The sequence below is a fragment of the Schistocerca nitens genome, chromosome 6, assembly GCF_023898315.1.
Source record: "Schistocerca nitens isolate TAMUIC-IGC-003100 chromosome 6, iqSchNite1.1, whole genome shotgun sequence".
Classification (NCBI taxonomy): domain Eukaryota; kingdom Metazoa; phylum Arthropoda; class Insecta; order Orthoptera; family Acrididae; genus Schistocerca; species Schistocerca nitens.
The window spans coordinates 240,820,367-240,844,836 of NC_064619.1; the positions used below are offsets into that span (position 1 = coordinate 240,820,367).

General features: G+C 38.9%; 1 protein-coding gene across 2 annotated transcripts in view; it reads left to right on the forward strand.

Annotated features, from left to right (window-relative positions):
• Positions 1-1,783: 1,783 nt before the first annotated feature.
• Positions 1,784-24,470, forward strand: part of LOC126263729 (gamma-tubulin complex component 6) — a 259,126-nt gene continuing 236,439 nt past the window's right edge. For both annotated transcript variants that reach the window (XM_049960887.1, XM_049960888.1), the window contains exons 1-2: positions 1,784-2,229; positions 19,601-19,742. In XM_049960887.1, coding sequence (XP_049816844.1) covers positions 2,200-2,229; positions 19,601-19,742 — 172 coding nt within the window. In that variant the 5' untranslated portion in view covers positions 1,784-2,199. The remainder of the gene's footprint in view (positions 2,230-19,600; positions 19,743-24,470) is intronic.

Sequence of the window (24,470 nt, forward strand, 5' to 3'; positions counted from 1 at the left end):
GCGCCCAATAGCATAGCGTTACCGTCAAGCATACGGCTGTAACCACGCCACAACACCTAGGCACGTCAGTCCACAACAGCTCCCGAGCCGGCGCAGTCGACAGCATATTCGGTAGCTATGGGACGGCCATTGACTTGTGTCAACAACTTCAATGTAAGACGAGGACTCACAGTCCAATATACTTTTAATTCTGTTTTACTCTATGGACTTCCCCACTATTGGTGATGATATTTGGTCTTTTTAGTGCGTTTAATTCATGACATAGATTTTACAACCTGATGATGAGAGCATTGTCTCTTGAAACGCGTTGTTAAAATATGTATAAGAATCGCGGTTGAATGCTAGCAGTGATAATCAGTATAACGACAACTGCTACCTCGACTCCATAATGGATTATATAAAAACTATCCATTTTCCTTTTTAAATTTTCTAATCTACCTGCCCGATTAAGGGATCTGACATTCCACGCTCCGATCTGTAGAACGCCAGTTTTCTTTTTCCTGATAACGACTACCTCTTGAGTAGTCCCTGCCCGGAGATCTGAATGTGGTACTATTTTACCTCCGGAATATTTTACCCAAGAGGACGCCATCATCATTTAATCATACAGTTAAGCTGCATGTCCTCGGGAAAAATTATGCCTGTATGAAACTTCCTGGCATAATAAAACTGTGTGCCCGACCGAGACTCGAACTCGGGACCTTTGCATTTCGCGGGCAAGTGCTCTACCATCTGAGCTACCGAAGCACGACTCACGCACGGTACTCACAGCTTTACTTCTGGCAGTACCTCGTCTCCTACCTTACAAACTTTACAGAAGTTCTCCTGCGAACGGCTGTAGTTTCCCCTTGCTTTCAGCCGTTCGCAGTACCAGCACAGCAAGGCCGTTTTGGTTAATGTTACAAGGCCAGATCAGTCAATCATCCAGACTGTTGCCCCTGCAACTACTGAAAAGGCTGCTGCCCCTCTTTAGGAACCACATGTTTGTCTGGCCTCTCGACAGATACCCCTCCGTTGTGGTTGCACCTACGGTACGGCCATCTGTATCGCTGAGGCACGCAAGCGTCCCCACCAACGGCAAGGTCCATGGTTAATGGAGGGGGGGGGGGGGGGGGGTCAGAGTTCGTTCTACGCCCTATCTCTGCCAGTGATCTCTATTATAGAGATCACTGATCTCTGTGGTACACTATCGAGTCCTACTGCGATTTCTGTGACAAATCGCAGCTAGAAGTCGCAAGTAGCAACGAAACAGCGCAGTTAATATTCTTTGCCTAGTGCCATCTGTTGACCGATGCTCGTACTATGTTATAAGAAACTTGTGTCTCACGTGATCGATGTACTGTGTGTGCATATTATATGACGAAAGCACATTCAGTACCAGTTATTGTTTTGTCAAACACAGCTGTGACTCTGAATGTATTGTATCAGTAACAACCAACATTGCCCTTTTCTCCTGAAAATATCATTTAGAGACAAGTAATCTAAAAATGTGTTTGATTCTGCTTCCAATATGACAGTGTGGTTAATACTAGACATGCATACAGGACTTTGTAATGTTAAAACAACAGAACTCAAACATCTGTATAAGTGACTGAAAAGTATTATTCCCAGAAATCACTAATAACGGAAAATCGCAGTTTAGCCCATTACTACAGTGTGAATATATTCTTGCCGTTGCATTGACGGCCAGTGCGACTTCACCTGTAGTCGAATAAACAAAGGATAAACGCAAACAAAATAAGATCGACTAAGCGCTGCAGAACAAAAAATCAGTTGAAACAGAAAAAGGGGGAAATTCAGAGTAGCGCAGCAGCCAATGTTCACAACATTGAAAACGTAGCATAAATAACTTGTGTTTATGCGAAATTATGTGACAGTCCCTGGTATCTCGTCTGGCAATAGTACCAAAAGGGATCTTATTTTCTGCTACCGTATCGTTACGAAGTTCTTCTCGTTTTGAATGACAGGAACAAACAGTGTCAACAACAGCTGATTTGCAGAGGCCATTTGTGTTAAACAAGTGACGCTCGAAAAACGTTCAAGTGATCGAGGTAGCAAATTTAAGTCAGGAGTGACACACAAACATGAAGGCGAAAATCAGATTACGATTTTCGCCCGTACATAAACGTGTAAGGCTGTATTCATAGGGCTTGCCATTTAGTTTCAAATGATATACAATACAATTTATTCAAGTGAGTTATGGAGACGTGTGTTCAGAGGCAATCTACAGTAAGTTGATATTTCAAGGTATAAGCATGAATTTATGCTTTTATTGCCCTAGAATTATTCGTTTTTGCGACCCCTTGTAGGAAATGTACAATTTTTTCTGAAGTACATGTTTCGGTCTACCATTAGTTTTTCAACAGACTCGAGCAAATGTGCATGCACAGTTTATAGGCGTACTCCAGTTTTGTGTTTATCCTGCACCACTAGCTAACCCATTTACTACGTTAAATGATCACATAACTTTCCTAGAGTCCTGGAATTCATATTAATCTTGAATAACATTTGTGACTTCCCTGCTTTTGTATTGACTATGGACTAATGTGCAAAAAGATAGACCTAAGTCGTAAAACAAAGTTTTTTGGTCTTTGCACTTTTGACTTTTGTGCAGAGTGAAGCTGTATGTCTAGTGAAAGAAATCTTCAACAATATTCCCATAGGCAAAAGGTAACGGGTGATTCCTAGAATTTCAGAAATAGATTACAAGCCTTATTATTAAACACCCTCCTGCAATAAATACATATTGATATTTGAAATCTGTTAAATTAGTCCCAAATGAATTTGGTTAACTCTGTCTGGTAAGGTAGCAAATGTATAGTGTATATAGAAAGATATAAGTATGGTGGATCAAGTGGCCTGTGTGCCTCAGTGGTACAGATAGCTGTACCACAAGAGCAACAACACTGGAGGAATATCAGGGGAGAGGCCAGACAAATGTGGTTCCTGAAGAGGGCAGCAACATTTTTGGTAGTAGCAAGGGATGTAGTGTGAATGATTTTCTAGTCTGGCCTTGCAATGTTAGCCAACATGACCTTAGTGTGTTGGTCCTATGGACATCCAAAAACAAAGGGAAACTAGAGCTGTTATTTTTCATGAGAGCATGCAGCTCTACTGTGTTAATTAAATTGTAGCATACTGTTGGGTAAAATAGTCCCTCATTGGGGTCTCTGGGCAGGGACTACTCAGGAGAATGTAGGCACCAGGAAAAACAAAACTAACATTCTACAGGTCTGAGTGTGGAATGTTGGATCCTTTAATTGGGTAGGTAGGTTAGTGAATTTAAAAAGGGAACTGGATAGGCTGAAGTTATCTATAGTGGGAATTAGTAATTTTTAGTGTCAGGAAGAAAAGGACTTCTGGTCCGGTGAGTACAGGATTATGAATTGAAAATCAAATAGGGGTAATGCAGGAGTATGTTTAATAATGAATAAGGAATTAGAATGCAGGTGAAGTACTATGAATAGCATAGTAAGCACATTATCATAGTCAAGACATGTACACAAGCTAACACCCACCACAGCAGTAAAAGTTTGTATGCTAACTCTGCAGATGATGATGTTCAAAGAATGTATTATAAACTACAAGAAATTATTCAGATAGTTAAGGAATACAAAAATTTAATTGTGATGATGAAATGGAATATAATAGTAGGAAAAGGAAGCGAAGGAAAGGTATTAAGATAACGTGGCCTGGGGAAAGGAGTGAAAGAAGAAACCATCCAGTGGAATTTTGGACTGAGAAACACTTCGTTTATCACAATGATGGCCAGTGGCTGCAGCAGAGTCACATGCCTGACACTATGTACACAATGGCAGCCACAGCGGAGCCTCACGGCTAATGCTGTTACCATCATTGCCGGGTGGTGAAATGTCCATCAGTATGCATGGGGCAGTCAGCATGTTAAGGATCATGTAATAAATTTGTATATTTGGAAGAGATCTGGTGACACTGGAAGGTTTCATACTGATTGAAACGCCGGCCGAAGTGGCCGTGCGGTTAAAGGCGCTGCAGTCTGGAACCACAAGACCGCTACGGTCGCAGGTTCGAATCCTGCCTCGGGCATGGATGTTTGTGATGTCCTTAGGTTAGTTCGGTTTAACTAGTTCTAAGTTCTAGGGGACTAATGACCTCAGCAGTTGAGTCCCATAGTGCTCAGAGCCATTTGAACTGATTGAAACTAAATTTTAAACTGTAAGATATATCAAGAGACAAACATGGACTCTGATCATTATTTATTGGTTATGAACTGCTGGTCAGAAGTGAATAAATTGGGTAAGGGTAGTAAATGAAGGAAAGAACAAAAGTGGTTCGGAGTTTCAGAGGGAGTATTAGACAATGACTAACTGAAGTGGGTGAAAGGAACACAATAGAAGACAAATGCATAACTTCAAGAGGTGGTATAGTGAAAGCAGCAGAGGATGAAATATGTAAAAAGATAAGGTTTATTAGAAAGTTTTAGGTAACACAGAAGATATTGAGTTTAATTGAAAAAAGAAAAGAAAACACACAAAAATAAAGCACGTGAAAGGAAATACATACTGACATTGCAAATCAGTTAAGCAGAATGGCTAAAGGACAAAGGGAAGGCTGCAGAAGTATGCATAACTAGAGGAATGAGTTTCCCACAGGAAAATGAGAGAAGCCTCGGGAGATGAAGAAAATGGGTGTGTGAATATCAAAAACTCAGGAGGCAAGCCAGTAATAAGCAAAGAAGGAAAAGGTGAAGGAATATATAGCAGATCTGTATAAAGGAAATGCATCTGAAAGTAGTCTGATAGGAAAAAGGAAGAGGAAGTAGATGAAGATGAGATATGTGAAACTGTGAGAAGAATTTGACAGCGTACCGAAAGACTTGTTAATACATAAGTCTTTCGGTACGCTGTCAAGTCCCTTGGGGTGGGTGGCATTCCTTTGGAATTACTGACATGACAAAACTGGCCCACCTAATATGCAAGATATACCAGGGTAAGTCAGTAAATAAGTTTTAAAGTGGTGTAATAGTAATCAATGTAATTCCCTGAAAGTTATTTCACTTTTCTATGTATTCACTCTGCACATTCAGACACTCATTCCTTACCTTTAAAAGACCTTGACAGCTGGCAGCAAAGAAGCTTTTGGAGCCAACATGTAAACACTAATTTTCAAAATGTCAGCCTCCTAAATAAGATTTTATGGACCCAAACAGATGTAAGTCATTGGCGGCTAAGTCAGGACTGTAGCACAGAGATTGCAAGTGTTCTCGCTTGAAATGTTCATAACAGCTCTTGTGTTCATCTTTTGTGAGAAGACAGGCATTGTCATCCAGAAGATTCACTCCCTTTGTTAAGAGACGAGATAATTTGCGGTGCATGGCCTGTCGGAGTTTCCGCAGAGTGGCGCATTATGACAAGGCAGTCACAGTCTTTCCATAAGGCTGGAATTTCATCAGTACGACCCCTTTGTCCTAAAATGTTGCATATAACTGTGGGATCTGATGGAATGGTCTTGGACTTTTTGTTGCTAAGAAGGTGGAATATTTCTATTCCATGGATGGTCATCTGATTTCCAGTTGAAAATGGTGAACTCAAGACTTGTCCCCTGTAAAAATACATGCCCTGAAGCTCTCTTTTCCTCAGAGTACTGTATGAGGTGCAGCGAAGACAGAGCCATTTGATTCATTTTGTGTTCCCCAGTCAACATGCAGGATAACCACAATGCACAAGCTTTGTGAAACTTCATCTACTCATGTGCGATGTTGTAAATGGTTCTGTGTGAATAGCCTACAGCTTACACAATATTGTTGATCTCACACACTGTTCATTATGAATGATCTGTTCCATATACAGCATCCGATTCCGCCCGTCTGCTTTGACCCATGACATAACGTAGATGTTGTCTTGTTCTGTCTGATGGCGTCCTCTCTCTCTCTCTCTCTCTCTCTCTCTCTCTCTCTCTCTCTCTCTGTGTGTGTGTGTGTGTGTGTGTGTGTGTGTGTGTGTGTGTGTGTGTGTGTGTGTGTGTGTGTGATGGCTGACCGAAATTTATTGGTGGTAAGTAATTGTTTTTTTTTTTTTGGGTCTATTTTTCTCAAGTTGTAATGTTTTGTGTATTTATTATGTATTGAATGTGTTTTAATTTATGTAGAGATGTTTGAGTTTTTAATTTTTGAGTGTTGTGATTTTGATTCGTAGCTGTTGGTGTTGGTTTTTTCGTGTAAGCAGTTATAGATGTGTATAGGTCAAGGGAAATGACCAATTCCAATTTTTATATTTTTATATGTAGGTATACGTGTTTTGGTACCGTCAGCTGTGGTCAAGGGAAATGTCTGATTCCAATTTCCGTAGTTTTTGCTGTAGGTGTTGGTATTTTGGTATCGTCAGCTGCCGTTGACCTATGTAGGTCAAGGGAAGTGTCAGATTCCTGCAGATTTTTCAGTACTTTTTTTTCTGTGGTGTGGTTTTTTTCTTTTTACTTTTATATTTAGCTTGTCCCCTCCCTAAAACATCCCAATTTCCCACAGTTGTCCCATTAGTTTGATTGTATTTTTGGAGGGAGATGTTATTTTTTTATTTATATGTATTTTCGTGTTTCTTGCCATGTGTATGTAGTGATATCATAGGCGCCATATTGGAGACGCTTAGAATAGCCATTTCCACCGTGTTGATGACATCATGGGTCAAAGGAGATGGGTGGAATCGGACACTTCGTATACCTGTAGATACAGTTGCCAGTACCATAGGATGACCAGGACGCTCTGATGCTTTTCCTTTGCTTGTTAAACTCCTGGTTCCAATCGAACATGGCTTTCTGTGATAAACAGTTGTCGGTATACATGAAACGCAATTTGTGATGCACATTTTCTGTCGACAGTCCTTTCTCCCACAAAAACTGTGCAACTGCCTTCTGCACGACTCACATGGAATCATGCAGCACCCCCTCTATCTTACACCGTCTGCCACGTGATGTCCCTCAGCCTGTGCAACACGCATATATATGCTGCTATCTGCTGGCAAAATATGCGATGTAATTTAAACATGTTATATGGTAAATTGATGTTTGTTACATATTTATTGACTTACATTAATATGAGACTCTTGGAATACCCTCGTGCTTCAAAAAGAATGTAATAATTTCAATTCCAAGAATGAAAAGTGCTGACAGATGTGGATATTATAGAACCGTCAGGTTCTGGAGAAATGTAGGAGCACACAAGACAATACTGACCAATGAGTTATCTTAGAAGGTAGGTTAAAGAACTAACCTACATTAATAGCATTTGTAGATTTTTTTAAAGAAACATTTGACTTTATTGACTGGAATGAACTTTTTGAAATTTTGAAGGTAGCAGGAATAAAATATGCTAATGAAAGGATATTTACAACTTGTGTAGAAACCTCACTACAGTTATAACTAGAAGGATATGAAAGGGAAGCAGTCGTTGAGAAGGGAGTGAGGAGACAGGCCTGCAGCCTATTCGCGACATTATTCAACCTATTCAGTGAGCTAGCAGTAAAGAAAACAAAGTAGAAATTTTGGAAGGGAATTAAGTTTCAGGGAGAAGGAATAAAGACATTCAATGTTTGGTGATGACATTGTAATTCTATCCGAGTCAGCAAAGACCTTGGAAGAACAGTTGAATGGAATAGGTAGTGTCTTGAAAAGAGGGTATAAGATGAATGTCTTCAAAAGTGAAGCAAAGGTAGCAGAATGTAACCAAATTAAATTAGGCAAGTCTGATGGTATTAGACTAGAAAATGAGCCACTAAAAGTAGTCGATGAGTTTTGTTATTTGGGCAGCAAGCTATCAGAGGTGGCCTAATTAGAGAGTACGTAAAATGTCAACTGGCTATAGCAAGAAAAGCATTTCTGAAAAAGAGGGATTTAATATCTAATATTAATTTAAGCGTAAGGAAGCCTTTTTCGGAAGGTATTTGTAGGAATTGTTGCCTTTTACAGAAGTGAAACATGGGTGATATACAGTTTATACAAGTAGAGAATACAAGTTTTTGAAATGTGATGCTATTGAAGAATCCTGAAAGTAAGATATGTAGATTGAGTAACTAATAAAAGGGCACTGAATCAAAGTGGGGGAAAACAATTATGGCACAACTTGACTAAAAGAAGAGGTCGGTTGACAGGACATGTCTTAAGACACCAAGGAATTGTGTGTCTGGTAATGGAGGGAAATGTGGGGGCTAAAATTTGTAAAGGGAGGCAGTAGGTGAGGGTTGCAGTAGTTACTTGAATAGCTAGACTAGCATGGAGAACTGCGTTAACCAGTCTTCAGGATGAAGACCACAACAAAATCAAGACTATAGGACACTAAAAATTGATTCTTGTGTGATCGAGATGCTTTTAAGTACAAGCTGTTTTTACTTATTTCTGGTGGAAGACCATATAATAGTTTTATGACATCCTAGTTATGATAATCAGCATTTACTTACAAGAATCCAACCTTGATTAGACATTAAAAACATCTCTGCGTAGTCATTATACTGAAGTACATGTAACTGCATGTTTAGTATATACAGTGTGACAGTAATGGGCATAACTTATTTTTTAAAATGTTTTTTTTTTTTTTTGACGAGAGAGAAATGTTAGGAAGCTGATGCTGACAGTAAGGTGTATTGTCTTTTCTTCTTACTTAGTCTTTGTCTCCTAGCACCACAAATTGTTGCAGTTGGTTTATGGTCTTGTCAAGTAGCCTCCTCCACAGTGTTTTGTCCTTGGCATCTTCTTCCCTAATTTATCCAAAAGTGTTGATGTAAGATATGGTTTCCTTTCTCTCACTGTTTTGTGAATTGTTGTAATATGAGTCTAAACAATTAAATGTAACTGATTTTCACCTAATGCGAAGTCAGTTGGGGTATCTGTTGCTAGGGGATAACTGAATAATGATTTTTTTTCCATTAAAATTTTTAAGGGTAATTTAAAAACTGAGTTACACAACATTAATATTCCATAACAACTTAATGCATATGACAGAACTGAAGCACAATTATATTTCAATCCCATGTATCTAATTGTTACGATTTTCATGAAGCAATTTTCTTCAGTTCTGTGGTGCAAAATTTCCATAGCAGCTCCTGCAAGCAGTTATTGCGGTAGATAATGTGTTGAATAAAGCATTGATAGTTGCCTATATCTGTTCCCTGTTACTGCTTTAGACAAACAGTTTCTCCACAACCTTGGACCGAGCGAGGTGGCGCAGTGGTTAGCACACTGGACTCGCATTCGGGAGGACGACGGTTCAATCCCGTCTCCGGCCATCCTGATTTAGGTTTTCCGTGATTTCCCTAAATCGCTTCAGGCAAATGCCGGGATGGTTCCTTTGAAAGGGCACGGCCGATTTCCTTCCCCATCCTTCCCTCACCCGAGCTTGCGCTCCGTCTCTAATGACCTCGTTGTCGACGGGACTTTAAACACTGATCTCCTCCTCCACAACCTTGGCACATAGCACCCTCCACCCCCAAGTTGTTTTTCTCCTCTGTGTGAGGTGTTTAATGCACATCATGTGCTCTGGCTACTACATAGTGTCCTGCAGGATTGTGCTATTGAAAGCTTGTTGTGGATAGAAGATCTATGTGTTCTGAACTTGGGGCAGAGCACACATTTGTGAAGTTCGATAGAGCTGTTCTTTGACATTAATCTAATTGCTTTTATTTTCTCCAATCTTGGTGCTTGCTGCTCAGTGGGAAGTGGTCAGTTGTCTGCATTCCAGTGGCCACTTTCCAGTGTGAATACATCATCCAGATCAGGCAGTCTTGAAAAGAAAACCCCAAGATGGCTTCTCAGCAAACAAATACTGCTGGCTGCTTGGGCCAGGAATGGGTGGTTCATTTTACCAACAAGTATCCCAAAGTCGTCTAGACATTTGTAAGGACTATCTGTCACTTGGTGGAACAACAAATGCTGTTCTGCTATGAGGTGCAAGTGAGTGGCTCGGTAGAAACTCAGATACAGGCCACCAGTTGAGACTCTCACAGCCTTTCATGTGGCAAGAGCAAAATGCTGCTCTCATAATTAAGGCAAGTGAGGAAATATAATTACAAGAGTTCTTGAGCTACATCGGTTGTTCTGTTAAACCAACAGACGTATGAGAAGCCATTGGATGAATTACAAGGGGAGATGACAGCTACCCCATTAATGCTGTAAAGCAGAATGGGAGCCACCTAATGATCTGTTTAACATGCAGGTAAGAAGAAGAAGACGACGAAACCTTTATAAGACTACTGTGTGTCCAGAGCAGCAGTTTGCTGAAATTGTATAAGTCCCATATTTTATAGCGAACTTAACGACAATAAAAGAATAGTGTGAATCTTAACCAAGTTTGAAACAAAATATGAAATCTATAGTAATGGAGAACAGGGAAGACCGTGGCCAGCTTATAGATTCTAGCAATATATGTGTGTTATCCAATAATGCAACATCTATAGAAGGAAAATCTGAGAATCTATAGATATCTCTGCGAATGTGGCTAATTTTAACAAAGAGGATAGGTGTGTGCTTGCCTTTGCAGCACTGAACTGTCAGGGAAGTAATTATTGGCCCCAGAAATGTTAACACCTCAGCAGCCTATTAACAACCAGCCTAGTAACAGCAATTTTCTTTCTGACATGTTTTGGTTGATTTCCTCATTTTTTTACAGTTTGCTTCTTGTACCAAAACAATAATGGTGACTTATGTTTAGCCTGAAGGACTTTTACCCAATAATTCCCCATCTTAGAAAATGAATGGGAGAATGCCCTTTTATGAGTGAATGTGGCTGTCTTTTGGCACTATTCAGTTTCCTGTGAACACCAGAAGCTTCCAATGAAAGATCCAAACAGAGAGATCAAGTTATTGAGTTTAAAAAAAATAGTACAGTATAATAACTGAGAACATTTTACTTTCTTTGATAGCTGTCTACAGATATAGATGATGTAATAAGTTGTGAACTCCTTTTTACTATTACCATTAATTCAATTGCTTCATCCTTCTATATTACATGAATTTGGTGGCTACATCAGTTTGGCTTTGTATAGACTTATTGTTGTGGCAAGAGAGCATACAGAGTGTGAATTAAATTTGCCTTGATGATTTGGTCACTTGAATATTTATATATCTGAAGAACAGGATCATTAATGAGCATACTCAGATACTGGATATCAAAAGGGTGTTTGGAAAGTCTGAAAGCTTTAAAAGGAATTCTTATCTTGATGTGCTTGAACATTTATTTTCTTGTGCGCTAGTCATAATACAATGTCTTATCTTTCAGTTGTTTATGCAGTATATATCTAGTTTCATGTCATTCTCATCATAAAATGTTAAGTATTTAAAATATAATTAAAGAGTCAAACAAAATCATAACTGCAAATCTAATAACTTGAAATCCTACTTTTCAGAAATATGTTGCCTTTCTTTAAGTAAAATGCTTTAAGAGATTGTACATGTATTTCCATGTAATTACCATTAATACTTGCTAAATATACAATTTTTAAAACTTTATTAAATTTAGTAGATTAATAACAATTCAGTTACTGTCCTGGTTGCACATAAGTTGCAAAATAACTGGTTTCAGATTGGTACGCATCGTAAAGTGATGATTCTACTGTAATGGTTAACATTATGATGAGTGCAGATCTGAAGATAATCATATAGATTGAAAGTTATTACCTTATAATTGACATGCATCGTAATAGCAAATAAACTTATTGGCCGTGGAAGATTGCAGCTATCTCTGCACAGATTCTGGGTAACTGTGTAAGAAAAAGTTTAGAGAAGGTTGATTCTTCTTGAATCACACCCAAAAATAAAGCGAAATCAGGAGACACTTTTACTGTCTCCACTTGATATATTGTGTGTAATATGTTGGTTCACATCTCCTTAAATGAGTGGAAATTTGGCTGGACAACACTGCTTCTAAATTCCATGCTCATTTGAATAAAGAGAGACACTCTTGATTTCTCCTCTAGTTTATTTATCATTGTCCTTTTCATCATTTCTCTGTGCTGAACCATCTTCTGGAGTTAAAGAAGACCTGTACAAGTAGAAGAAAAGTGACGAACTTGGTAGTTATTTAAACACTGTTTTGTTTATCATTTAAGTTTTGTATTTTCATTCTGAATTCTCGTTGCTACTCACTTCCTTAATTTTCTTCCATTTTAAAAGCCAGTGGTTTTGAGATTCATATAAAAGAAACCTTGTAGTTGTGGTTGGGGGTTCAGTTCCTGAAATAAGATGTGCTGTAGAGGTACATTCAACTTGGTTGTCTATTCATGCACAGTAGTTCACCTACTTCTTTAACAAGAGTGTTTGGAGTCCTTTAGATGAGCACATGTAATTCCATGGCCTAAAATACTAGAGTAATTGTTAGGTCAGTGCTCAAAATATTATTCATAAAAATAGAACACACAACCTGGCCAGACATTGAAAATTATACCACCTAAATCACACTGTGAAATCTTCAGAAATCACAAATTGTGGAGTGTTACTTTTATCTTTAGCATCAATTTTCACTTTTGATTTACTAGTAAGGCCTATACATCCTTGTGAAATTTTCATTGTTTTTTAACCATTGAGAATGGCATTGTCGTGGACTATAGTGTAAAGACTGGCTTAGTGGTGTCATGCTTATTCCTGATAATAGACAATTTAACAACAATGATATTGAAAATAATGAATGTGACTAGCAGGCCTGAATTGATAGTTTCCCCATCTATAAGTATTACTTGGTTGACTTATTTTAAAATCTCTTAGCACACACTTACATTAAGCTGTACAGTTTTGTGAATTACCCACCTACATTGTTGATCAGTTTCTCCAAAAACTGTATTTCGGAATCAGTGGATTAATATTTGAAACTTGATCCTCTTAAATGTGTCTCCAATGTGCTGAACATTGTGATACCTCACATGCTAAAAATAAAGTATAGTTACCGTGTCAAAAGAAAACTGAAAATCCTTAGTTTTAAATGATGAAAAACAGCTTAATGCCACATTAAAGGTGACTAAGTCCAGTCAGTCAATCAGTATTCTCTTAATTTATTCTGCACTATTCTAGCTTGTGTACCTACTTTATATGGAGCTACAACTTGAATAGGGTTGTCACTGAAAAGTTGTGCACTTCTTTTGCATCAGTTATGGCAAATACAATTTCTGTTCCAAAACTCTGGTCCTTTCCACTGCTTGTGATAGTTCAGCTCATAACACATGAAACTCAATGAATGACTCTGCAGCTCTTTCTGGATAACACTTATGTCTCCTTTTGTCTCTGCAGGAGGCATGTGATAACTCTCACTAAGTAATCAATTTCTTGTGTTGATTCAACTAACTGAAAGAGCAGTTTCCAAAAGTATTCTGCTAGGATGAATGGTCAGCAGAAACAATTAGATGCTGTCCAGTAGTTTTGGCTGTTTATGAACAGTGATGCAGAACTGGGCAGATATCATTATAACTAGCTTGTATCATACCAGTATGCTTATATCATGGAATCCTCCTGTCAGCTTAAGAGGAAAGTTGTCACGTTCTGGAATAATGACTGCATTACGATTATGGTTGGACGTTTTTCATGTGTGAGCTGTTTGCAGAGATCTCACTTATTCTTAAGCTACAAAGTCAAAAACACAATGACTGATCACGTAGCAAAAACAGATCGTGGAGAATGTTTTTGCACACAGTAAATCACTCCATTAGCTGCACAGAGTTAAGGGAAACAATCAGAGATCTCCTGTACATATAGCTGGTTGCTAATAGCTACTGTACTTCTTACCCTGTGCCACAGGGGCTAAGGAGACCATTCTTGCCATATGTTGCTCATGAAAGAGTTGCAAGCTCCCTGGGGGGTGGCACAAGATGTGTCTGGGCCTGTGTGGAGACATCTCAGAATCAATACAGCAGCCATATGGGCAAGAGATCCACCCCACCCCCAAGTTTCTCTACCCACCCTTCCTCACCAGCCCATAAACCATGGAGCATTTTTTGATGCAAATTAAGCTTGCCTAAGCACTCTAATTTCAGTCATTCTTTGATCTCTTAACCCACATCTTAACATGTTTTTTTCATTTTCTAGATTAGGTGAGTCTCCATCCAGTTTAGTACGACACTCATAGAAATGCCACATCCAAGATATATGACGCTCATGAAAAGGTGGTGGTGGTGTATTTATCGCAGTGGATAGGTGACTCGTATCCACTGAAATAGAAGTTGAATCTTCATGCAAAATCATTTGGGACAGGCTTAGTGTAAATGGTAGGCATAAACTTATTCTGCTTCTGTTGACCACCAGCCTCATCCTCAGATGTGACAGAAAACTTTAGATAAACCCTCAGCTCACTAATACATACATTTCCCAACCATACTGTCAGAACTTGAGAAGACTTCAGTCATCCCATAATCAATTGGGATAGTTACAGTTCTGTAAATAGTGGCCTTGACAAGTCTCGTGTGAAATTATGGTAGATGTTTTTGTGAAAACAACTTAGAACAGATAGTTCAAAAGCACACTTGTGGTGGAAAAGTACTAGATTATGTGGCAACAAATAGATGTGTACCAACAATGATTACCAAATCACAAAGGGTAAATACAACAAGTAAAAAGATTTGCACATGCAGTTAATTTGATAAAGGAGCAATAGTTTCAGACCTCAAGGAGGAATTCAGAATATTTAGCACTGGGCATAAGCATGTTGAGGAACTGTGGCCCAGGTTTAGAAAAACTGCTGACAAAGCCATGGATGGATATGTAGCTACTAGCACAATTCGTGATGGGAAGGACCATCCATGATATATAATCTCTATGAAGAAACTTACACAAAAATAGCAACTAATGCACACTAGATGTAGAACAGAACATAGAGCTGTAGATAGAGGGATGCTAAATGAAACACATTTGACCTTCAAAAGTATAATGTGTGACACCTTAAATGACTACAGTAGCAGACTCTTATCAAAGGACCTCTCACAGAATACACAGAAATTCTGGTCATATATAAAGGTTATAGGTTCTCCAAAAGTTAGTGTCCAGACACAGGAACTCAGATTGAGAGTATCAGTGACAAAGCAGAAATACTGAACTCCATTTCCAGACATTCTTAAAAAGGAAGATCCAGAACTACTGTGTCAGTTTAATTCTCATACCACAGCAAAGATGAATGGTACAAATTTTTGTGTTGCACTTGTTGAGAAACATCTAAAATAGCTAAAATTAACAAGGCCCCCAGGGGTCAGTGGCATCGTTGCAGCCAAGTTAAACCAATCTCCAAACTGCAATATACCATGTATTCTTTGAACAAAAAACTATGCTCACAGGTTAGAAGAAAGCTTCTTAGATCACATCTGCAGACAAGAAGGCCAAACCCCTCTACAAGAGAGGTATCAAAAACAATCTACAAAATTGTTGTCTAAGATCATTGATATCCATCTGTCTAGAATCTTAAAACGTATTCTGTACTCAGAGATATTCATATACCTTGAACAGAATGATCTCCTTAATGTCAACCAGCATGGAGCCTGAAAACATCGGTCATGGACAACTCAGCTTGCACTTTTCTCACACAACATTGCAAAAGTCATGGATGAATGCATTATAGTGAATGCAGTATTTCACGACATCCAAAAAGCATTTGACCCAGTATCACAGCAATGATTATTTACAAAACTCAGAGTGTGGTATCTGCATCACTCGGACACTGGCCGACAGCAGCAGACATCAACATGTGCAAAGCATGGCCAGCCGCACAGCTGCAGAGATAACACATGTGGATTGGGCATATAGATTCGCCGACAGGCCGTGTTGTCCATTTTGAGATGACCACTAGAGGCCCGGTGTCGCGAGATGGAAGCGAGTCTCCAGATGGCCCCTGACACTACCACACACCGTATTCCCAGACTACCGGGATGGTATACAGGCCACTGCAACAGCATCATACAGCTATTCCTACACCTGCCTTTGCTCGTATTTGTGACTAGAGACCGCACATACTAGGAACCCCGTGGAACTTAGGGTACTATCTCAATGATCTCTGATATGGACTGGACTGCCATGGACTTGTGTACTTGCTATAGAGTGAGAAGTGATATTGTGAACCAGTACCATTGTGAATAAATCATTTAAGTATTTTGGATGTTATTGTGTTATGCTGATATAAAAGAGATCAAATGCAGTCTATCTACAAAGGAGACGTAGCAAAACATTCGTGCAACTCACCCTAGATTGTTGCTTAATTGTGTGGGATCTGTACCAAATACAGCTGACATGGAATATTGAACACATATAAAGAAGGGCAGCACAAATGGTGACAAGTTTGTTTGGCTTACCAGTGAGTGTTGTGGAAGCACTGAAGATAGTAGAAGATAGTAAACCAACATTAGAAAGGCAAAAAACCAGTATTAAGTGAATAATCTAGGAATGTACTATTGTCACTACTTATCATTTCCATAGGGACCATGTAGAAAAGATTAGACTATTTACTATGCATAAAAGGCATTTAGCTTTCCTGCGCGCTTTATGTAATCTGAATGGAAAGAAATCTTAATAAGTGGTACTCTGGGCTGCATCCCATCAGGTATACAATTCCACCTGATTAACCTCCTATGTGTGATACAAGCAAGTGGCCAAAACCAAATATGCTAGGCAATCCATTTGGGAAGGGTGAAGGACTGTCATTAAATCCCCACTTTGCTGCAATCCCTTGATCTCACAATTGCACTCTTGAGGTGTTTGCAGTCACTGTTAATGCATTTATCATATTTGGGACCAGGGAATCCCATGCAACAGCTACCCTGCATCATATAGCTGTTGCTGCTATGTTGGGGTTGCATTCGTGAGGAGAGTTCATCCATCCTCCCAGTTGGAGTAGGTGACACCTAGGTGGAGAACATCCCACAAAAAGACCCTGGCTGAATATGCCTCTGGGATATAAGGCAGTGCAGGACTTAGTGGAATTTATTGTGGAGGGAATTAGAGTTTTTAAATGAGAATGGACAAGTCACCAACCTGATCACCAGAGATCCAGAATCATCTTAGATGTAATTCGCTTTGGAAACAAATAGACTCTAAGTACATATTTTATCACATTTCAAATTAATGATTCTATGTAGTAGTAGGTGTAGTAGATAATCTGATTGGTGTAAGTAGGAAATCCTATTGGTTGCTCTGTTATGTTCCCAGAATGTGTGCATGAGATATGCCTTACAAATGAAAGTACAGTTTGTAACATAGCATTACACACAGTCTTTGATTATGTTAAAGTGTGTTAGACATAACTGTGCCAAAAACTCCATCATTTGCTCTGAATGAGTACATTTCATGTTCAAAACAGATATAACTAGCAGAGAAGGAAGTTCAGATTGTAAAAAACCCCGTTCTGCAATGACGAGAGCAGTAGAATGAAGTGACTTTAGGGCACATGGGAATTGAAGGGATCAAGGCTTCAGTTGTAGCAACTGAGACAGTTTATGTGGGACAATTGAGGCACAATGTGCCGTGTTCCTGTCATGATCTCACCTTCCTTTGAAGCAGGGTAGGGGAAGTCTCAGATTGAGTTAAGGGGCAACAACGTGCAGTCAGTACAATTTATTGCTCAGTTGGAACATATCTCATTGTAATTGCTCATATATAGTGAAGTAATCCTAGTTTGTCTTGTATGATTCTTTTTCTGGTGAGAGATCCATCTTCACTGAATTTTTTGAGTATGCAACATTTTGCCTGAACTTTTTTCTCTCACGAAGAGAGGGAGACAGTTGATAATCAGTGATCCCCCTCTATTTGCCCTCAGCTGATGATGAGCCAAATGTAGTTTGCTATAGAGAAGGAGTAATTGTACAGTTTTATGTTGATTGTAATAATTTTTTACCCATGGCTTTGCCCACATATAAGTTTGTCACATATACTGAACACACATCCTCCCCCTCCCCCCCCCCCCCCTCTTTGTCCACCTCTTCCACCCTCTGTCTATGCACCTTTTTCTCCCACGTATGCCTGTCTACCTCTTCCTCCTCTCCATTCTCTTTTCCTCTTCATCTCCTGTGCCCCCTCTCTTTGTCCATGTCCACTACTTCCTCTCTCTGACCACAGCTTCCTCCCCCCTGCCTCTGATCATATCTTCCTTCCCCTCTCTCACTCCATCTCTGCCACCCCTCCATCACCTGCCTACTACTCCTCTACACCTCCCACCAGCTCTCCCTCCTACCTTTTCTCTGCCCATTTCTTCACCCCCCCCCCCACTCTATCCATCCCACCCTCTATCCATCCCCTCCTCTATCTTTACCAACCAGTCCCCAGCCCTGTTTGTCGGCATGTGTAGTCCCTGCAACATAGTTCAATAAAGTAGGATGATATACTTTCTCAACACACCTGTCATGTGGAGCAGGGGCTTGAAAATCAGCTATTTGCCACTGATGTACAGGCCACCGTGTGAAGCAAGTTGATAAAGTAGGCTGATACTACTCCACCACAACACACCTGTCATGCGGGCAGCTTCCATATCGAGGAATGGAAAATTGTTTCGCCCTTGACATGTAGGCTACCTTGAAAAGCAGGTTGATTTTCCAGGCTGATATTGTTCCCACACAACATGCCAGTCATTCAGGGCGGTCTGTAAGCCAGGGGCTGGGAAAAAAAACATGTTTTCCTGTATCTCCATTCCTATCGTAGTTGGGAAGTGCTGGTACTAGTACCTGCAGTGCTGGTACTAGTGAAGCCTGTTGTTCTGTGCCATATTTGGTTGAAATTGATCCAGGGATTTTGGAGGATATCCCAGATATACGCACACAAACAATCTGCTTTGTATATTTAACAAATTAACAAACAAGCTTAAACTGAGTGCTGAACTAGGTATATGCTTTAAGACTCCATATTATATGTGACCACCTACCTGAGTTGTAAGCGACGAGCCAGCCAGATTTTCTTGACCTAATGCTTTAATGCATGAAAACAAAGACTGCATTAATAATTATAATTTAGTTATGTATCTTAGTGAACATAAGAGAGATTTTAACTAATATTTTTTTCTAGCATTTTTTCCAGTTCTATAGAAATTCCACCACATTTGTCGTAGAATGTTTAGCTAGGAGTTCTAGTGACTGCACGATTAAGCACTGTCAACATGAACGTTTTGTATTTTATGGTGTAACCAACATAGGAAATACATTCCGATACTTGTCCTCTGGCTGTGCTATCAAAATATTATGCAAATGGTAGACCCTCTTTTGGTGTCCTTACCCAAGTCAAGAAATAAATTAATGAAGCAATATTATTGATGGGGTGATGTAAGATAGTATCTACCACTGTAAAATTAAAATATTGGTCAGCATGGTACAAACTAACTTTCGCATTGATAGGAATGAAAAAATGCAATTTGTGTGTTTCATTTAATTTGTCTTGTTGACATTTTCCTCCCAGTTTTGCCCATTTCATGCTGTGTAACAAAGTGCACATGTAGGTGCTGATTTTATATTTCATTTGCTCAACCTGTAAGTTTAACTTAATAGTATTGACAACATTTTTGACTTTCCATTGTACAATTAGTTGTTCAGTGTACTTAAATTTCTCTAATCAGTTGTGCACGTAATAATATATTGCTTTTGAAATGATAAACTAATAGAGTACCAGACACTCATAAAATTGTAATTAATTCTAGTTGCCTGAGACTGACAGTGTCTATCAATTGATTACTCAACTTTGTAAATATGAACTGAGAGAGAAGGGGTCTTCTTATGTTCTGAAGAAAGCACGCTCTAATGCATTTGGGATTCTACTTAAGAAGACACCTGCTGCCTTTGGTGAGTGATTTTCAAAAGTTGTCTGGATGTGTCTTTTGTTCCACTATAAAATGAGTGTTGAAAATAAGATTGTAGACTTAAATTTTATTAATGATGTTACAAGGGAATAAAGATGGTATTTGTTTTCTGAATTATCTGTAACTCTTGTTGTTTTTATTATTTTTATTGTGAAACTACTAGAAATTTTTTTTAAAATGCTTTGAAACTCTTGTTACGCCCTCGCCAGACTGAATTTTGTGCATTTTTTTTTTTGTCTGTGAGGTTGTAGTTTAAAAATTTAATGCTGACTAAATTTCACTTATACCACAATGCTTTACTATCTTTATTAAGTTGCTTAAAAAACACACACACACACACACACACACACAAAAGAAAAAAAACCCTGTGTAATAGAGATAAAACTGAATTAACTTTCTCAGTGCAATTTAGTGAAGCACATTGCATATCCAGTCAGATGTGGGACAATGTGGCTTGTTGACACTGTTCAGTCTGTCAGCGTAGTTTCCAGTTAAGAACATGAGTGTATTGTCACTTTAAGAAAAGACGGATCGTCACCATGGGAAGTTGCTTGCTGAATTAGCGTGCAGTGGAGCAACATTGTTTGAACATTCAACTACTATCATGTGACATAAAAACTGAAGATCTAACAATGGAAAGTCTCATATGTAATAACAACATATTATGAATAGGATAGATTGCTACTCACCATATAAATGAGACATTGAGTCACAGACAGGCATAATGGAAAGACTGTTGTACATTTTAGCTTTTGGGCAAAAGCCCTTTCCATGAAGTAGAAAACACACATACAAAAACACACATTACACAAGCACAACTCGCACACATGTGGCCAAACTCGTGTGTGTGTTTTCTACTTCAGAAGAAGGCTGTTTGGCCAAAAGCTAAAGCGGAAGATCTGCCTGTTAGTAGTCACCTGTGGACATGACCGTTCCCTACAAATAAGTACCCCAAAAGGAATTCAATAGAAGGGTGTGCTGCCTTTTTGGAACTGACTGGGAGTGGGCAGCTATGCCGAATCAGACAGTATGCAAATATGTCCAAATGATCAATTTGCACCTAGGTGTCTATTATGAACAATAGCGTAAATCTCTAGCACCAAGGTGAGTGAAGAAGGTATGTAAGGGAACACCTGGAATGGAACCTTGATGAGTGCAAGCTTTGTTTGTTGCCCGATCATAATCACGGATGAATATGGAGGTTAAGAGGTACCGGGGAATGTCTCAGACAAGCCCCTCCCACCAGGTTCAGCAGGGTCGCAGATCAGTTGCATTTTGGACAGATATCATGTATAATGTTGGATGGCTCTAGTCACTATTGAGAGTAATTTGAGGTCTGTGCAGAATTGGGATAGTATCCTCCTACCACACAATCAGTGTTTAGGCAATAGGTTCACCTTTCAAGAAGGAAATACACAAGCACAACATGTGCACCTTGTGAAAACCTTCCTTGTGGAGGCAGGAATCAACTGGATGGAATGGTCTGTGATATCGGCTGTTATGAATCTGAGTGAGCATGCTTGGGGCATTTGAAACTTGCAGAGCATTGTCACAGGAACCCTTCTTACAGACTGCATGGTCTCAGGAGGGCCATTGTAGAAGAGGGATGAGGCTTGGCCAGCAACGTCCCAATCACCTCGTGGGCGGCATGCCAAGGAGGAGCAAACAATATTTCAATGTACAGGGTAGAGCAACATGAAACTGAGTTAAATAAATGTGGCATTTTTCACTTAGGCTGCATTTGTTTAAATTTATTCTTCAATAATTTTATTCAACTTGCAATTGTTGGCTAATCAAATTGAAAGCAACAATTCCATTCCTAGTTTCCACACTGACAGATAGGATTATTTACGTTGTCTACATACTAAGTGAAATTTTTAAATTTCAGAATTTCCCATTTTGGTGCACCATATCTTTTTAATAATTTTATACTTATTCCATTCTTTGTTTATGTATATGTAAAAAGAACACTCAGATTTTGTGGCTATCCCTTACTTTTATTCGTTATCATTGTTATATCTTTGGAGATTTCTTGCCTTATGCACACCAGCTATCTGTCAGACAATCAAGATTACAAAGATTTGTCAACCAAAATGAATGGAAGCATCTAATGCGAATACACTACCATTTTTACAAGTACAGCATCTTTTTGCAGGTGACCATCTTTCCACTAATTCAAGTTCCATTGTCTTTGCATTTCTTGGTGGTAATGAACACTTGATAATGACTTAAAAATTCAAAACTAGTTGTGGAATGAAAAAAGAAATCAAAATAAATACAGCCTAAGTGAAAAATGCTCTGTTCATTTAATAAATTTATGGCTGTGATACCCACTATGATGAATGTTAGTATGATGAATATTACTCAGCAGAAAATTTTAATTTCGTAGATGTGAAAAGATCTGCACTTTCAAATAAACTGCCTTAACTATTTTGTATTAGTCTTATTTTTATTTCTGTTTCATAAGACTAACTCTTTCATTCTCTGTGATCCTCAAATATGTGTCCATGCATGTTCATAAATATGCAGGTGATGCAAAACATATTGCTAAGCAGTGTAGGTAACATTACAACTCAAAATCATTTTTGAGTTATTTATTACATTTTTGTATATGTAACACAATATAGCTATATAATAGAGGGAAACATTCCACGTGGGAAAAATATATCTAAAAACAAAGATGATGTGACTTACCAAACGAAAGTGCTGGCAGGTCGATAGACACACAAACAAACACAAACATACACACAAAATTCAAGCTTTCACAACCAACGGTTGCTTCATCAGGAAAGAGGGAAGGAGAGGGAAAGACGAAAGGATGTGGGTTTTAAGGGAGAGGGTAAGGAGTCATTCCAATCCCGGGAGCGGAAAAACTTACCTTAGGGGGAAAAAAGGACAGGTATACACTCGCACACAGTGTGTATACCTGTCCTTTTTTCCCCCCTAAGGTAAGTCTTTCCGCTCCCGGGATTGGAATGACTCCTTACCCTCTCCCTTAAAACCCACATCCTTTCATCTTTCCCTCTCCTTCCCTCTTTCCTGATGAACCAACCGTTGGTTGCGAAAGCTTGAATTTTGTGTGTATGTTTGTGTTTGTTTGTGTGTCTATCGACCTGCCAGCACTTTCGTTTGGTAAGTCACATCATATTTGTTTTTAGATATAACACAATATAGCTTTAGAAGAATGTGCAAGTTGTCAGTGGAAATTAAATACAAGGTGTATCAAAAAGAATCATCCAATTTAAAAAAAATCATAACTATTACATTATTTGAGAAACATGCGTGAACAACACACTGTTGGAAAGAGCAAACTCATGAGTTTTACATGGTTCCCACTAGGTAGCAGCAGTGTGCACTGGAAGTGCGGGAATTTTTAAATCAAAGGATTACTGAATGATGGATCTGTTGCACTGGACTGTATGATTCAGCCTCGCATTACTGGCCTCCAAGATCACCAGATCCGACTGTATGTGATTATTTCTTGTGAGGGTTTATAAAAATTTTTATGTGCCTCCATAACCAGCAACAACAATGAATGAACTGAGACAGTGCATAACAGCAGGTATGGAAGCTGTAACTCAAGACATGCTTGCTGCAGTGTGAGAACAACTAGAATACAGCATTGACATACGCTGTGCATCTGAAGGGGGCGTATTGAACACTATGAAAATGTATTTTTAAAAAAATTCCCTTTCATCAAAGAGGAAAATTCGTCATATGTGTTTATTAGTTTCAGAAACATAGATGTGCCAAATTGGATGATTCTTTTTGGTACACCCTGTATATGAGATGGCAGATGAAAACAATTTTACATTTGTTTGCGTGGCCATCTTCCACAGCAGGTGTTAACATCTGTCATCTTAACTGTTTTTCATTCATCACTGCAGTTCATTCATTCAGGGCAGTGATGAATGAAAAACAGTTAAGAAAGTCAATTGTAAATACTGTAACGCAGGAAATAACGCAAAATGCCTAAAACTGTGAAGAGCAGATGTGAAATGAAGCCTGTCGACACCAACCACAGCTAGCAAGAAGGGAAGGAGCAGGTTATGTAAAGAAACACCAATACCACAGAAGATGCTTTGTAAATAAAAGTGAAACGCATCTGGTGTAATTCTCTTTAATTAGATTGCAGTCAGCTCAAGACAGATAACATGTAATAAAATATGAAAAAAAATTTCTCTGCAAGAGTATGATGGATAGTGCCTGCTGCTTACAGAAAACAAGTGGTTGTGTTCTGATTTTTTTGTGACAAGAACTAAGTTGTCATTTCTCAAGCAACATGAGCAAAGGTAGATGGGGTGGATGTCAAAAGACACCCACAGGCATCTAGGGGCTCTTAGCTGCACTGCTTGCTGAGCTAACCAAAAGACAGACTGACACAATTAATGACTGACAACTGATATACTTGATATGTTGACAGATGTGAAAATTACCGAACTATCAGTTTACTAAGTCACAGCTGCAAAATACTATCGTGAATTCTTTACAGACGAATGGAAAAACTGGTAGAAGCCGACATCGGGGAAGATCAGTTTGGATTCCCTAGAAATATTGGAACACGTGAGGCAATACTGACCTTACGACTTGTCTTAGAAGAAAGATTAAGGAAAGGCAAACCTACGTTTCAAGCATTTGTAGACTTAGAGAAAGCTTTTGACAATGTTGACTGGAATACTCTCTTCCAAATTCTAAAGGTGGCAGGGGTAAA